The 16,335-nt window shown below is 37.7% G+C and overlaps 2 protein-coding genes across 5 annotated transcripts in view; one reads left to right on the forward strand and one right to left on the reverse strand.

Moving 5' to 3' along the window:
• LOC309662282 (uncharacterized protein) overlaps positions 1–16,335 on the reverse strand; it is a 226,470-nt gene that overhangs the window by 102,107 nt on the left and 108,028 nt on the right. The window lies entirely within an intron of this gene.
• The window catches only part of PTPN4 (protein tyrosine phosphatase non-receptor type 4), a 174,994-nt gene that overhangs the window by 66,848 nt on the left and 91,811 nt on the right, over positions 1–16,335 (forward strand). Inside the window, exons 3-5 of one of the 4 annotated variants that reach the window (XM_082464732.1) lie at positions 2,834–2,941; positions 11,729–11,771; positions 11,849–11,948. In XM_082464732.1, the coding sequence (XP_082320858.1) occupies positions 2,834–2,941; positions 11,729–11,771; positions 11,849–11,948 (251 nt within the window). The remainder of the gene's footprint in view (positions 1–2,833; positions 2,942–11,728; positions 11,772–11,848; positions 11,949–16,335) is intronic. The other 3 variants (XM_082464733.1, XM_082464734.1, XM_082464735.1) reach the window with 3 other exon arrangements.

A 16,335-nucleotide genomic window follows, 5' to 3' on the forward strand; every position in this document is an offset into this window, starting at 1 on the left:
GGCCCCAGCCTGCAGTGGCTTGAAGCAGGATTTTGGTTCTCCAGCCAGAGATTGAAGTCAGGCCGTGGCAGTGAGAGCACTGAATCCTAGCCACTAGGCCAGTGCCAGCGACAAGACCCTGGCCTGTCGGCTTTGTAGAAATGAATTTCCACAAAGAGACAGAAAGTAGTGAAACCAGTAAAGTGTTTATTAGAGGGAAAAAGGGTACATGTGGATAGACACACAGGTGGGCTCAGAGAAAGAGCTGTGCCCTTGTGGTAGTTTGAATCACTTTTATGGGGCATTTCTTCTGGGTTTCCTCTGGCCAGTCATCTCGCTTTGCCTGGCCCTTGAGTGCGTATTTGGTTTATCTCAGGGTCCTCCCCTGCGTGTGCGCGCATCTCTTAGCCAAGGTGGATTCTAGCAAAGAGGCCTGTGGGTAGGTTGACATCACCTCCTATGGGTGGCGTCCCCTCCCCTTTGACCCCCGAGGAGCCGTTCTGCGCGTGTGTCGTCAGGAAGGCCTCTTTGACCTCGAGAATGAGGAATGGGGTCTCTTTATCTCTGATCTGGGCAGGACTCAGCTCTTCTCTGCTCCCGCTATTATCTTTGTCTTGGAGTATCTGTCCACAGGGGACAGACTCCAGCTGCGCAGCCTGGGGCCCATCTATCTCCTGCCTCAGTACCCCAAGGGTGGAAGCAACCCAGATGTCCATCAACTGATAAACAAGTTGTGATATATTCATATAATGGAATATTATTTAGCCATATAAAGGATTAGATGTGGATACATGGTACAGCATGGAACCTTGAAAACATTAATGCTGAGTGAAAGGAGCCAGACAGAAAAGGTCACATGTTCAATTCCATTTATATGAAATATTCACAATAAGTAAATTCATAGAGACAGAAAGCAGATGAGTGGTTGCCAGGGCCTGGGGCAGGAGATGCTGTTCAATGGATGTAGTACAGTATTCTTTTGGTGTGATGAAAATGTTCTGGGACTAGGTAGAAATGATGGTTGCACAGTATTGTGAATGCACTAAATGCAGAAGGATTGCACACTTTTAAATGGTTAATTTTACATTTTGTGAATTTTACCTCAATAAAAAGAAATGGAAAGAAAACCCAAGGAGTTCCCTAGCCAGGCTGCTACTTTTATCTTTCAGAGTTTAAAAATTTTTTTCTGCATTTTGTTGTTGTTGTTCGTTGGTTTCACTCAGCTGGAGGTATAGGGAGAAATGCATCTGCTCCATCTTGTCTCTAGAAGAGTACCTTAGGCTCACCTTAGCAGCTTTTTAAAAAGACTAATGCTCCATCTCCATCCTGGGCCAATTTAATGAGAATGGGAGACGGGTGGGGGAGGTGAGTTGCATCAGTACAAAAAATGTTCACAGGTTGTTCAAATGGGGAACACCATTGTGAAGCATTGTTTGAGGCACATACTTCCTGCCATTGATGAGTTTTGGAAATAGCTGTTTGACACACTGAGACGTGAAGGGAAGCCCTTTACAGGGAAGGTCGTTCTTTTGAACATTGTCATCTGCAGGTATGAATTTTGAAATAGCTCTGACCATCTCACTAACAGCCTATGAATGCAGCTGACAGCAGGAATGTGGATTAGATGAAAGAAACCTGGTACTTGATTATGCCGTTCATCTACTGAACTAGCCAACTCCGGAGTCTGTTGTATCTCTCTGCTTTCTACCGTATGAAAAGAAATACTTATGTCCTTATCGTTTCAGCTCTGAGTTGATTCTAACTTGTAGCTGGAAGCTACCAAACTGTCATAGCTATTGAGAGGCAAAATTGGTGGAAAAATACACCACTGTTCACTAATGTGTTTTCCTAGTATTTGTCTCATATAAATAACACTGCACTGAATGTATTGGGGTGTATAGCTGCTTCTCCCAAAGTTGGATCTTATTTTTCACTCAGGTCAGGATGACAGAAGTAGCCAGTATTGTTACTGCTCTCGCTAATGTTTCCAGAGTGCTTTCCCAGCAGATGATACCTGTCCACAGTGTTAGCAGTGTTAGGTTGTTGGTTTTTTAAAATTTAATTTAATTAATTTATTTTTTATAAAGCAGATTCAGCATTAGGTATTTTTTATCTTACTCACTGGATTTTACTTTTTGGATTCTTGTGTGTTCACGGTGTGTCATTATGGTTTCCCACTGTGACTTCTTTTATTGCTGAACATGTTAGCAGTTTCTCCACGTTTTCAGTGATTAGCTACATTTCTTTTTAGGAAAGTTCCAACCATGCCCTTTGTGCCACAGCTTGGTAGCTACGGGACTTAGGGAAGCCACAGCATGATGGCCACATGATAAAATTGGTGTGAGATTGAAAAGAGATCTTTTCCTAAAGTTCTCTGTATTCGTTGATAATTAGAATGTTATCAGTTTGCTGCAGATAATTTTCACTGTTTTATTTCCTTTTCGTGGCATTATCTGTCTTATACACACAAATTTTAAATTGTACTTAGTCAAATATGTCACTTTCCAGCCATAATTTAAAGGTAAGAGTAAGACAATAAGACACATGATATGGATACATACATGAGTTAATGTGCTAACAATATAAAATTACAAAAATGCCACGAGAGTAGCCTAAAAGCAGAAGACATTTTCCAAGGTTTCCCTTATATCTTCATCTTTATTATGTACTCCTTGAACCAGTTTGCCCAAAGTCAGACTTTTCTAAGTACGATGTAACATGTGGAGTCTTTATTGCTCGACCAAGTTGTTGGCATGGAACCAGTTGCCAACTTAATAAAAGAGGAGAGTCCAAGAGTTTCAAAATCTGGAAGGATGTAGCCTGTCAGTTTGATTTCCTGTTACTTTTCTTCCAGAAACATGATCAGGGGCAGGTTCTGTTGGAGATGGTCTTCAGGCACCTTGATTTGACTGAGCGTGACTATTTTGGTTTACAGCTGGCTGACGATTGCACAGATAACCCAGTAAGTGTAAGCTGCTGTCTTTCATTGCCATTGCAATTTTTCTCTCTTCATAATAAGTCCTTTCTGATTTATAATGTTCACTGTTTGAGTTTTTTAAAAATTTTAATTTGAATGATTACAGGTAATTCTTTTGCCTTTGAACCTCAATTTCTTGATGTTTTAATCTGTTGGGTTATTTCCTTAAGGTTTTTCTAATCATAAGTCAGTCTATAGATTGAGTGCCAGTTTCTTTCTCTACATGTCTCAGACAACTGAGAAGCAAATCTAATTCGTACTTCTTGGAGAGAAAATTGGGCATAAAGGTTAAAATGTTAACATTACAATATTGAATTAAATACTTAATGTATCTTGAGTCTTACATAAATTAGCCTGCATTAAGATGAAATTAGTTTTTCATCTTAAAATTGTGAATTATTTGTAAATTTATATGGTTATACAGTGAGGGTTTTTCACAAACGAATATGATATCCTTTTGCCTAGTACAGGAGAATGACTGTTTTGAAGGAAACGTTTTGTATAGTTGAGAAAAATTGGGAAGCTGAAGAAATGGTTCTCTGAATCAGTGCCTTAGAAATCAGTTTGTAAGGTCTTATGTGGAAAATACGAGTAACGATTGGCAGGACAGTAGGGCTTCTCTCTATCTCTTGCTCTCGTTTTCTCTCATGGTTACATCCTAGGTCTCTGAAAGAATGGTTAGTGGGAAGTAAATATGAAATGTTAAATATTACTTTTTCTTGGCATTACTTAACTGGTTTTGTATGAAAAACTGTGAAGATGAGGTGGATAAAATAAAGCAAGGTCCAGCTAGTCTCAGTGGAAATAAATCCTTTTGTACTGAACTGAAATAAAAACAAACTTTCCTCGTACTTCATCAGATGACTTGAGCTGCTCCAAGACCTAGAGGAATAGTGTTATTTCTTAATAAATGAACGCGAGAATATTGATAGAAGTCAGTAGAAATGTCAGTAATGCTACCTTTCACAGAAAGATAAATTGTTAGCCAGGCAAATACGTGAAAGTTGTCTGCTACTATGTGCAATATTGAGGTTTAAAAAAATAGATAATTCTTAGATTATCTTGCTGACACTCATAGGTCAGACCGTTTAGATAGAAGCCTGTCTTTAGACGGTTTGGAGAAGTGACAGACAACAAAGAAGAAAGAGACCAGTTACTTATCACCATAGTCACTAAGAAAGTGTTCCAGAAGGACTAATAATTGAGACCACATATGTTACAAGAAGTAAAAATTCTGTCTCATAAATTTGTACACAAGAAGACATTTCTACTCTAAAACAATTACAGCAGGATGAATGTGGGAGCAGAGGTATCAGTATTCTGAGCTGGGTTGATCTTTTGGCTGTCTCCTTTTTCTTACTTTGTCTTACTTTTCTATCTTGAGCATCCCTTCTGAAATAAGGTATTATATTCCCAGGTCCCAGGGACCAATTGCTGATGATCCAGAATAATTCTTCCCCCCAGATTAGAATCATACAGTTTTAAAGACGCAAAAGAAACCTTAGAGATTATTTTGTCTTACCACACTTATTTTTCATGTGAAATTATCCCAATCCAAGGAGGTAAAGCCCAAGCTACTTTGCTGGCATTAATGAAACTAGACTTGGGTCCCCTAACTCCCCCTGCAGGTCTTTTCCGTACACAGCACTACAACTTCAGTATTTAAATATTCAGAAGAATCTGTGAAATGCCAAAAGGTGTCTAAGGAGGGGCCTTTAGAGCACAAATGTAATTACTGTCCCATTTCTGGTTGTCAGTGTGAAATATGTCAAGACTTTGAGGATAATTAACCGACTGAGGAAAAGAGGTGCCATTTTAAAAAAGAGAAGGAGTAAGGGTGTAACATTTATGAAATACCTATTGCGGACTTGTTAGTAAACCAAATTCTCACAATAATCTTATGAAACTATCATTAAAATTCTCTTAAAGATGAAAAACTGAGGCTTACAAAACTCATTTAATTACACAGATAATTAAGTAGCTGCAAAAGGATTTGAAGTCATATTTATTTGACTCCAAAGCCTTTATTTTGCCTTCCCAAGAGAGAATGATGCAGATGCACAGGACTTACAAAAATGAGCATATTGAGGAGAGGAGGTACTCATGCCATAAAATTACCAGCAGTGACCAAAAGGGACTTGGTAATATCCCCAAAGAATTAACCCCTGTCAATTCGTACTAGTTAAGAGTGTCTTCATCTGAAAGCTCATATATGTTATATATACATGTATATATATATATAGTGTGTAAATGTATATGTTGCACATATATTTTATATGTATAGGTACTATATATTCGTTTTTGAGGTTCAGAATCAGTATTGTCTTAGGCGTGTAGATACTGAAGTTAATTTAATTGGATTTATAATTGATAAACTAAAAAAGCACCTAGCATTTGATTGTAGTCTTATATGTAACAAACACAGAATCATAGTTGACTATCCTTTGCTTTAGAATCTTCCTTGGCAATGAATTCCAGTGCAACAAACAAAATTACTTAAAAGAAAAGCTTTGACTTTTTGAAATTTCTTCTGCTTTCATTTAAAACCTACTTATCACAGCTTTAGCTCTTAGCATAATGTCTTGTATAATAGTTGTATTCAGTAAATGTGTATTGAGTGAGTGGGCAAAATAATGAGTAACATGGTTGTAATTCGTTACCCATAATTTCTTTAATTTTATATGCACTTCAAGGTGGCTGTACCTCAGTGGCTTTTATCAGCGTGGTATTCATCAGAGCCTCGAGATTATGTTACTCGTGTGCATCATGAGTAATATATTTACTTTCTTTTTTTTTTTGCCCCCAGAGTAAATTACAGTGCCCTTCAGTAGGACAAAGAGTAGATTATCGATTACTGTTGACTTGTTCTTTCTGCAGTTTCATCCTTCTGATAGTTTTGTTGTGGTTATGATATTTACTGGTTTACTGCTGTTTCTGTATCCCCTAACCTTGTGACTTTCAAACTTGAACTTACATCAGAATCACCTGAAGGCTTCTTACCGTACAGATTTCTGGGCCCTAGGCCTAGAGTTTCTGATGCAGAAAGTTTGGGGTGGAGCTCCAGTAATTCTCATTTCACACAAATTCCCCTCTAATGCTAATACTGCTAGCAGTCAAGGCACCACATTTTGAAAACCACTGCTCTAACCCAATAGACTGTTAATTAGGTAAGAAATGATTCATAGAGAATAGCTTGGTCTACTGTTTGAAGATTAATTTTATATAACTCAGTGTTCTTGAATTATTTCATCTGGTTTGAAGAAATATAGAAGTCACATAGAGAATGACTGTTATTTCAGCAAACCATGTTTTAGTACAACATGATTGCTAAAATGCTTGCTTTTATTTCTCTCATGTTCTCATATGGTATTTCTCTCATGTTCCTTTCATCTGTTTCTACTGTAATACCTTAATTCAGGCTCTTATTACCTACCTTTTGTATAAACCTCTTCTGTAGCCTGCCAAATGATAGATCTTTGTTTTTGTTCTCTTTAAACCCGGTTCCATTTTGGGAGGGAATGACAAAGGGATCTGGGGTGCAGAGAAGTATTTCAGAGAGAATCAGCAGCATATGCAAAGTTCCAGAGTGAAGAGAGAGGATTGTTGTATTTGAGGAACTGAAAAAGAATTTTTTAATACCTATGGCTGGAATATAGAGCAGGAAGAGAAGATGGGTCACAGATGAGATATGAGTAGTGCAGTAGATCATCAAGTGCTTTTGATCTGCGTTAAGATTGTACCAGCCTAAGGATTTATTTACACAAGCAACGTGAAAATTGTATTTTAGACATATCACTCTGGGTACGGTATAGCCAGTGGCAAGTAAAGTGGCAAACTAGAGACAGTTGGGAGATTGTTGTGCTAGTGAGTTACTGGATTGGCTGTGGTGGTGGGTAAGCGCTCAAGAGAGTCAGGAGACAAAGTCAGCAGGGCTCACGAGGGAAAGAGTGAACTCAGAGTCTGGTATCTCAGATTCTGTCTTTGGCAACTTGGTAGATAGAAGAACCATCCAAATGGTATTGTTGGTTTTCTTTTTCAGTTACCAATTGTTTATTTCTAGCATATAGAAATACAGTTTATTTTTTTATTGTGTAACCTTTCTAAACTCACTTATTAATTCTAGTCACTTTTTGTAAATTCTGTAGGATTTTCTACATAGATTGTCATGTAATCTGCGTAAATCATGTCATATGTGAATAGGGAGTTTTACTTCTTCCTTCCCAGTCTTTTTTCTTTTTTTCCATTATTTTTTATTCTTTATTACATGAAAGCTGAGACTACCAGGACAATGATGAATAGAGGTGACTGACGGCAGCACATTCACTGCCTTACCTATTCCCTGTCATAGGAGGAAGGCACTCAGTGTCTCACCGTTAAGTGTGCTTTTAGCTTCTAGAATTTTTCTTTTAAATCAGTATAATTGAGGCATAATTTACATAGAATAAAATTCAGCATCCATTCATAATGAAAACTCTTAAACTTGGAAAAGGAGCATTCTCACTGTGATAAAGGACATCTACTAAACACAGGTGCATCAGGGAATTGTAAAACCACAGTGAGATGTCATTGCTCATCCATTAGAATAGTTAAAAAATTAGAGTCTCACAATACCACATTTTGGCAAGGATGTGGAGCAACTGTTAAGAATTGCTGGTCGGACTTTAAAAGGATACAACCACTTTGGAAAGTAGAGTTTGGCAGTTTCTTATAAAACTAAACATAGATTTAATATATACCTCCAAGGAACCCCTCTTTTGGATATTTATCCAAGAGAAATGAAAACATGTTACATGAAACCTTGTACACAAATGATCATAGTAGCTTTATTCATAATAGCTCATTCCTGAATTAACTTTAACATCTGTCAATAAGTGAATGGATGAAAAATAATTGTTATATTTTTGCATAGTGGAACACTGCATGATATATTCTATTATTTCATTTATATTAAATTGTAGAGCAAGCAAAACTGATATATAGTGACTGAAAGCAGATCAGTGGTTGCCTGGGCTTGGGGGACTGGGTACAGAGGGACACAGGGAACCTCTCAGGGTGATAGACAGAGCTTGGCTATGGACATGGTAGTGACGCCCTGTACGACTTGGACTGTGTTATTGAGAACGAGTGGAGCTGGACCCACACTCCACACTCTGCTTCCCTTTGGCCGAACGGTTATCTCTATTCATTTCTTTACGTTTGCAACTGCTTCTCTTTCCTGGGGCTTTGGGGTCTTCCTGTGCATGCAGAAGTTGAACTGTCAGCCAGAGTTGAGGTGGCTTTTATATCCGGATTTTAGAGTTAAGCCCTTCTGCTGCCTTCCTCTCTTTCAGGATTTCCTCCTCATTTTCTGGGTACCCTGCCACTCCTGCCTGAACTCTGTCCACTGACACCTCAAGTTAGTGAGGCTGTCCCCTGCCTGGTGCAGGATCTGAGATTGCTCTCAGGCAAAAAACTGCAACTATAGAACTCTCACCCATTGCAGTTTTTGTTTTTCAAGAATAGACTTAGGTCCATTTCTTCTGCCTGCTTTTTGTTGCTTTCCAAAGTCAAATATTGTACATACACACAGAATAAAAATGAGTGCCATGAGCAGACAAGAAATGTTAAGGATTTCTTAGAAGATTCAGTGCTTGCAAGGATTGGTGGAAAAATCAAGTAGAGGAAACCGAAAAAAGAATGTAGGAGAGAAATACAGTAGAGGTGGGGGAGTTTTCAGGGAAAGGCCGCCCAGTTTATCAAAACGATTTGAAACAGCTACGCTGCTTAGCCCTCCTGTCTTCTCTTTCTCTGGTTCAACGAGGGCAGCAGGTGCAGTGCCCTGTGGAACAAATATGTTTGTGTGTTTGGGATGAAGGTGCAGAGAACTCATTTCTTCTTAGTGATATAATGAATCTGCCTTGAGAGTCCAAGTGAATCATCTGGAAAACTTTTTACAACTAGTAGGACTTAAAGCTGAACAAACAAATAAATATCAATAACTTTCTATATATCAATTAGGGAACATAATCCAACAAAATAGCAAATTAAATAAGTTTTCTTTTAAAAACCCAAATCCATTGAATATCTATGAATAAACTTTTGACATTAGGGGTGTCAAAATCTATAGGAAGAAAACTGTAAAACTTTACAGGAAGAGATAATAGAAGACATAAGTAAATGGAGAAATAACACGTTCAGGATGAGGAAGACTCATGGCTGTGCAGATTTCACTGGTAAAGTCAGTGCAGTTGCTAGTTAGAATCTGAACTGAATTTTGGGGTGGCGTGAGTGGACTTGACCCTGTGACCCTCAGGCTCATCTGGCTCCATCTTCGTGGTTTAAGCCAAGAAGCTACGTCCTACCTGACTGACGTCACTGAGGAAGTCTTGCATTCCCCGTGCTTGTTAGTGTCCTCCTAGCCGTGCCAGCCTCACACACCTCCTCGTGTGGGTAAATATGTCTGCATTTCTGCTGAGGAGGGCGGGCTTTGGGGCGTTAACTGGTCCCAAATTTCGATTTTAGACAGACATTAAAATAAATGTAATTTATGATTTTTTTTCTAGAAAGTATGAAGGAAAAAATCACTAGATTGATAGATAGATGGGTGAGACTATGGATAAATGAGTGGATACATAGGGGGAACAGATGTGTTAAGTAGGGGTGAAAGCCATCTGATTATTGGCACAGAAACAGATTCCCCCGCCCTGCTGAGTCATTCAACAGGGTTAGTCCTTCACCAGGTATTTTTAGTAGATGTTATATGCCATGTTCTGTGCTGGGTACTGACCCTTCAGCTTTGAATAAATCAGATTTTATTCCTTACCTTAAGGAGTTCAAAATCTAAGAAAGGAGATAGGCAATAAAAAAGTAAAACAAATATGTTGCAATTAAGAAAATGTTATGAAGGAATTTAATGTTCCTTACCTGAAGGAAAATAACTAAGTAGATAGGAGCTTTGTGACATACGATACTTTTGATAGGGCAGTCCATGAAGGCCTTTCTGATGAGGTGGAATTTAAGCTGAGACTTAGATAACGAAAGACGTCAGCCATGGGAAAAGCCGGAGAAGGACATTCTGTGCATAAGAAAGCTTAGAATTGAAGGCCCCAAGATGACATCTTGGGGAAACAGAAAGGAGGCCATGAAGTTGGAGCTCAGTAAACTGAGGTGGAGGAAGTGAGGAGAGAAATAACACACGATATCACTTACATGTGGGTCTGCAAAAGGGTACAAAGGGACTTACCTACGGAACAAATACAGATGCAGAAAACGTACTTATGGCTACCAGGGGGGAGGGGGAGTAGATTGGGAGACTGGGATTGACATGTACACACTAGTACGTATAAAATAGATCACTAATAAGGACCTGCTGCACAGCACAGGGAGCTCTACTCAGTGCTCTGCGGTGACCTACATGGGAAAAGAATCTATGAAAGAGTGGATATATGTATATGTTAAAAAAAATTGTGTTAGACAGCCACAGATTTGGAACTGTCAAAACTGAACTGGACACTTATTTTGATTGGTATTTTAAGGCTTCCGAAACTTATCAGGAGTCTAAAATTGCCTCTTTGAAATATACATTTTTAAAATTAACTGAGGCAAATAAAACATTAAAGAAAGACCAATAGAAAAAAAAAAAGGAAGTAGGGAGAGACCATGTAAGCCACAGTAAGGCCTTTGGACATTACTCAATACATTGAGAAATTATCAAGAGATGTTAAGCAAAGGAGTGAGCCTTTCAAAAGACTACTGTAGCTTCGGGGGTGGGGGGGAGGGTGATGGTAAGAGGCAGAGGCCGCAGTTAAGAGGCTGTGGCCAGGGCTGTCCCAGAGACATGGACGGTGGCAGAGTAGATGGTGAAGAATTATTCAATTCTAGGGACGGTTTGAAGGTAGAATTAGTTGGATTGGACATGTTGGATGTTATGGATAATGGAAAGGAAGGATTCATGGATGACTTTCAGCCACCTGTGACTGAAATCTGTTTGTGTGCTCTGCATGGAATCAAGTATGGGTGGTAGGAGGACAGTTTATAAGTAACGATATGTAAGCTTATATTTGTGTAGTGCTTTGAAAATACTGCCACGTCTATCACCTCATTTTGGATTCTTTAATTTTTTTAACTGAAACGTTGGCAGTTGAAATGTTTTCTGAATTTAGTTATAGTTCTCCTGAAATAGAGCTTAACTGGCATTCAGAAGTGTCGAGACTACTTGGAATTTTCATATACAAAAAGCAGTCCTTCCCCAAACTAAACATTGTCTCTTAAAAAATTAGTATGGGGTGTTTTGGGGGGGGTATTTTGTTTTTTGTTTTCTTTTTTAAGGAATAGAGTAGGAGTTAAAATTTCTCATAAGAGTAGATTTTCATGATGTGTAGTTAAATTTTGTCTGAATGAGAGCATAAAGCCAAGCATATTTTTATGAAAGATAGAGAGAATTTTAAAAACTTGATAGACTATTACATAATATAGTTAAATTAACAGAATCACTTCATATTGCAGTGATTATTAAGCATTTTTGCTTTTGGAATAGAGGTTATTACACACTATATAACTTAATGAGAAATTGAAATCAAAATCTTAAAGCACAAGTACATTCAATACTTTCTAGCATAATTTTGTTATATTTGATATGAGTCTGTAATTTAGTGATTCTTTTCCCCCTACCTAGGCCTTTTCAAAAAATGCATTAATTTTTAGCATTAATCTTCAAATGGAACAGATTTGCAAGAATTGATGTATTAGTTCCTCCAGAAAAGAAGAAATCAGTCTTATTTATTTATTTTTCAGAGGTGGCTGGATCCAAACAAACCAATAAGGAAGCAGCTAAAGAGTGAGCAAACATATTTATTTGATGTTATACAAGTATACTTTATAAAGATAAAGGACTAATATCATCTAATTAATTAGAACTGCTTTTATTAATTCTAGGAGGATCTCCTTACAGTTTGAACTTTAGAGTCAAATTTTTTGTAAGTGACCCCAACAAGTTACAAGAAGAATATACAAGGTGGGTTTTTATGGAGCATGTTTTTACTTAAAAATATTGTCAAAACTATTATGAAATTTTGAAATTAATTAGGTAAGAATAGATTACCATGACATCATTCTGAGCTTCCCTGCCAGCACACAGAATGGGTTCTAGGTGCTTCAAGATAAGTTTCCTCCTCTGTTGGATGGCTGGGAGGGCTTCAGGAGATTGAAACCCCAGGGCCACCCCATCCAGCCACAGGCAGCTTCCCGAGCCATGTAAATATTAACTTTTCTACTTGTGAAAAATGGTTCAGAAGCACTGCTGTAACTAACTGAAGTAATTAGATGATGCTGCAGTTGTATTCAAGGCATTCTGCATAGTGAGAATTGTGTCTGCTTTTTTTTTTCTTGTAAAAATATATTCTATATATACGTTATTTCCATGGAGGAGGACATAGGCTTTATAAACGGTACACCATGAAGTGTAGGAGTGCTGCACTTTACAGCGCACAGCAGACATCTTTGTAAAGGGAGTTGGCAGAGTGCACTAGCACGTTCAGGCCTGTAAGTGCCCACTCTACTGGCCGTTGTAGGTCTAATGTTAATTTACAGTTAGTTTTGTTGTCCCTTCTACTTGACAAAGTATACACAAGAATGACCCAGATGAGCGTTTTGGTAGTGTGTAAATGTTAGGTGAACTGTTTAAGGTGGAAATAGTGGGGAGTAATCACAGTGTGGTAACTGTCATTGTTTAAAAAAACCTGAGTGATAACCTTGTGTATTGCTTGAAAGACAGAATTAGTAATTAGTTTTTTAAAAAAAAGATAGAATTAAAAATTAGCATATTATACCTTCCATAAGATATAAGAATATAAGTCAGACTATATTCAGAATTACTCTGAAAGATGGGTGCCAAATTAAAAATCTGCACCTAAAGCCACCTGTAGGTAGGCTCTTAGATGGAAATGTATTGGTTATCCTTTAGAATACTGTGGTGAAGTGGAGAAACAAAGAACTTTTGATAGTCCTTTTCTGTGTGTTTGTTGGGGGGCAGGGTGTTACCTTTCTTCTAACAGGAGAACTCAGGAATATAGATCTGGGATTAGGCAGTCCTAACATTTGACCCTAATAACGTCCAACCTAATTTATCTTGAAAAGCAAAGTTGTATCATATGAATATTTAATTTAATATTGTAGCTCTTAGTCAGGTTTTGTTGTTGTTGTTAAATAATTCAAATAACAAGATCTTTTACCTTAAATAATTCTCAGTGGAGTCAAACTTTCCCTAATTTTGGAGGAACTTCAAGGAAACTACTCTCAATTACTGAAAATTGTGAATTATAAAGGATTTTAAAATGCATTTTTTACTAGTACTTGTAACTTGATTAATGAAGTATTCCATAATATATATTATATATGTAATTAGATTTTTAAATTATAAGAAACATTTGTAAATAAAAGACCAATAATTTTTAATTGGATTTCTAATGTATTTAATGCTCATGAAAAGTTTAACATAAGCAATTAAAATATTGTCAGTTGTAGCCATATTCATAGTTTATTTCACTCAAAAAACTGTCTTTAAATTTCTTAATGAGCTTGAATGTGTTGGTTCTTTTATGGCCTGTGTTGAAAACATAACCAAGGAATAAATGTGTCTCACTGATAATTAAAGTCAAACTATCTTCATGAAGTAGAATAAAGTAAAATCACGTTTGGTAGAAATTGAGGAATTGTGCTAAGTCCATCAGTCTAGAATATTATCTTTGTTCTCACTAGAAATAATGCATTATTTCAAAAGTCCTTTAGAATGGAATGTCCTGGAATCTTGCAACTGGCGTTGCTTGGTAAAATGGAGTGAAGGGCCACTTTTAATTTTTATCACCATTGTGTACATCAAGGATTCTCTACCCTGATTACAAGTTAGAATCACTTACAGGGGAGCTTTAAAACGTGCTGATGCCTTGGCAACACCCCTGGAAACTCTGATTTAATAGGTCTCAGATGGGACCTGGGCATAGGCTTCCAGGTGATTCCACGGTTAAAAAATACTCCTTTAAAACTTTAGTGCTTGGGTAGGCTTCTTGTTATGGTCATGATTAGTAGTAGGATACCCGTAGCCACAGTTAGTGGCTAAATTTTAAGGACTAGTTTAAACCCCACAAAACAAGAAATTACTGCTACACCTCCTTGCCTTGAGATTCTATTTTGGATTAGTGGTAAAAAAAGAAAGTAGTTACAGACCTTTCATCAGGTTAAATGTCATTTGTATTAACAGGTGCTGGCGAAATTAGAATTGGCGTTTTCTTAGGAGTCATCAGAATACAAATAACATTTCTTTCTAGTGCTTTTTAGTGCTTAGGTGTACTCAGTACATAATAGGTGTTTAGTACATGGTATGTTATTGTATTATTTTTACAGCTTAAACATATTTCTGCATTTAGCTCAATCATTATTAATCTACCTTAAAGGTCTTAATTGTCTTTAAAAATTGGGCTTTTACCACCATATTTAGGGCCCCTGGGATACATATACCAGGCAAGTGATATTACTTCCTTTTTACAAATAGAGAAACTAAGGCTCCACCCAGTTTTAAGTCATTTGCCAAAGATGACAGGCTGGTTTAGCGTAGGACTTTCAATTCCGGTTTCTACTCTATCAGTCCTTACTGCTCAGTGTGTACATCAGATTCAGGAAACGTAGGTGTTACTTGGGTAGGATTTACAATATTATGTCAAGGATATACACATTTCAATCCTAACTATAAAACTTTCCCACCAGGGGACTTCCCTGGTGGTCCAGTGGGTAAGACTCCAAGCTCCCAATGCAGGGGACCCGGGTTCGATCCCTGGGCGGGGACTAGATCCCACGTGCCACAACTAAGAGTCCACATGCCACAACTAAAGATTCTGCATGCCGCATTGAAGATCCCAGCTGCCACAACTGAGACTCGGCACAGCCTAAATAAATAAATATTTTAAAAAAAAGGACTTTCCCACCAGAAACCTTTAACTTTTAATTATGAAGCTAAGTAGGCCAGATAGAAATATGTTGTCTTGGATTGAGTACATAGATAATAGTGTAATACTATGTTTTAAGCCTAACAGAGAGTTTATGTACTTCATTCATTAATATATGAAGCCAGGGTATTTGTATCAGCTTTTTTATATCTGATTCTCTGAAAACCTTAATTACATTCTTTGGTAATTTGAATATTGTCATGGAACTCTTTTTAATGACTTTAATCAGCTAAACGACTAAAATTTTAAATAATTTTTGGCTCTTGGAGTATGTGTACCTTTTTTAGTGGGGTGAGATGAAGGTCTTAAAATTCTCTGTTTAAACATTAAAAGCCACAGAATTTTACCTTCTGCCAACATGATACAGCACAGGTGACTTTACCCAGGCATTGATAAATCTATGAGGGGATGACCACCCACTAGCAAGGACAGAAGGGGAGTGCCATCTTGTAAGCAACTTCAGCATTCTTGTTATAGGATACTTACATTTTTGTTGGTTTTAAAGGAAATTGGGTACTTGGCAATTTTAATAGTAGAGCAATAGTAGGGAAAGGAACTCACCTTTTTTTTCTTTTATCTTTTTTTTTTTTTTTTTGATCAAAGAGAGCTTTCTTAACCCAAGTGAAGATGGAAAGTGCTTTTCTACAATTAGCAGCTTCCTGCTGCCTGATGATACGGTGATCAACACATAAGCCTGTCCTTGCAGCTGGCTTCCTGGCTCAGCTGAAAGAGTGGAAGAGTGATTTTCTTTAGTTGGTCTCTAGCGTGTTGCTACTGTCAGCTCTTCTATGTCTCTGACTTAAGTTTTCTGTGCTTCCCAGTTCTACTTTCTGCATACACCAATCTTTAGAGTATTTGTTTTTTTGGTTTTTTTTGGGGGGGGGCTCTGCATTGGGTCTTCATTGCTGCGTGCAGGCTTTCTCTAGTTGCGGTGAGCAGGGGCTACTCTTTGTCGTGGTGCGCGGGCTTCTCGTTATAGTGGCTTCTCTTGTTGCGGAGCACGGGCTCTAGGCACGTGGGCTTCAGTAGTTGTGGTTTGCAGGCTCAGTAGTTGTGGCGCGTGGGCTCAGTAGTTGTGGCACACGGGCTTAGTTGCTCCGCGGCATGTGGTATCTTCCTGGACCAGGGTTCGAACCCGTGTCCCCTGCATTGGCAGGCGGATTCTTAACCATTGCGCCACCAGGGAAATCCTACTTTAGAGTATTTCTTCCTAATCTCCCTCAGTCATGTAATTCTTAAATTCGTGGAAGTTTTATAATAGAAGCTAGGGAAACAAAATATAAGTATCAAATTTCATTTATCAAAGAATTCTAAATATTTGGATTCATGTATTTATGAAAGTTTATTTTAAAATATCTTTACGTGGGCTAGTATGCATATTATAAAAGCAAATACTTAAATATT

This window comes from Balaenoptera physalus (assembly GCF_965194825.1).
Source record: "Balaenoptera physalus genome assembly, chromosome: 6".
In the NCBI taxonomy this organism is placed as follows: Eukaryota; Metazoa; Chordata; class Mammalia; order Artiodactyla; family Balaenopteridae; genus Balaenoptera; species Balaenoptera physalus.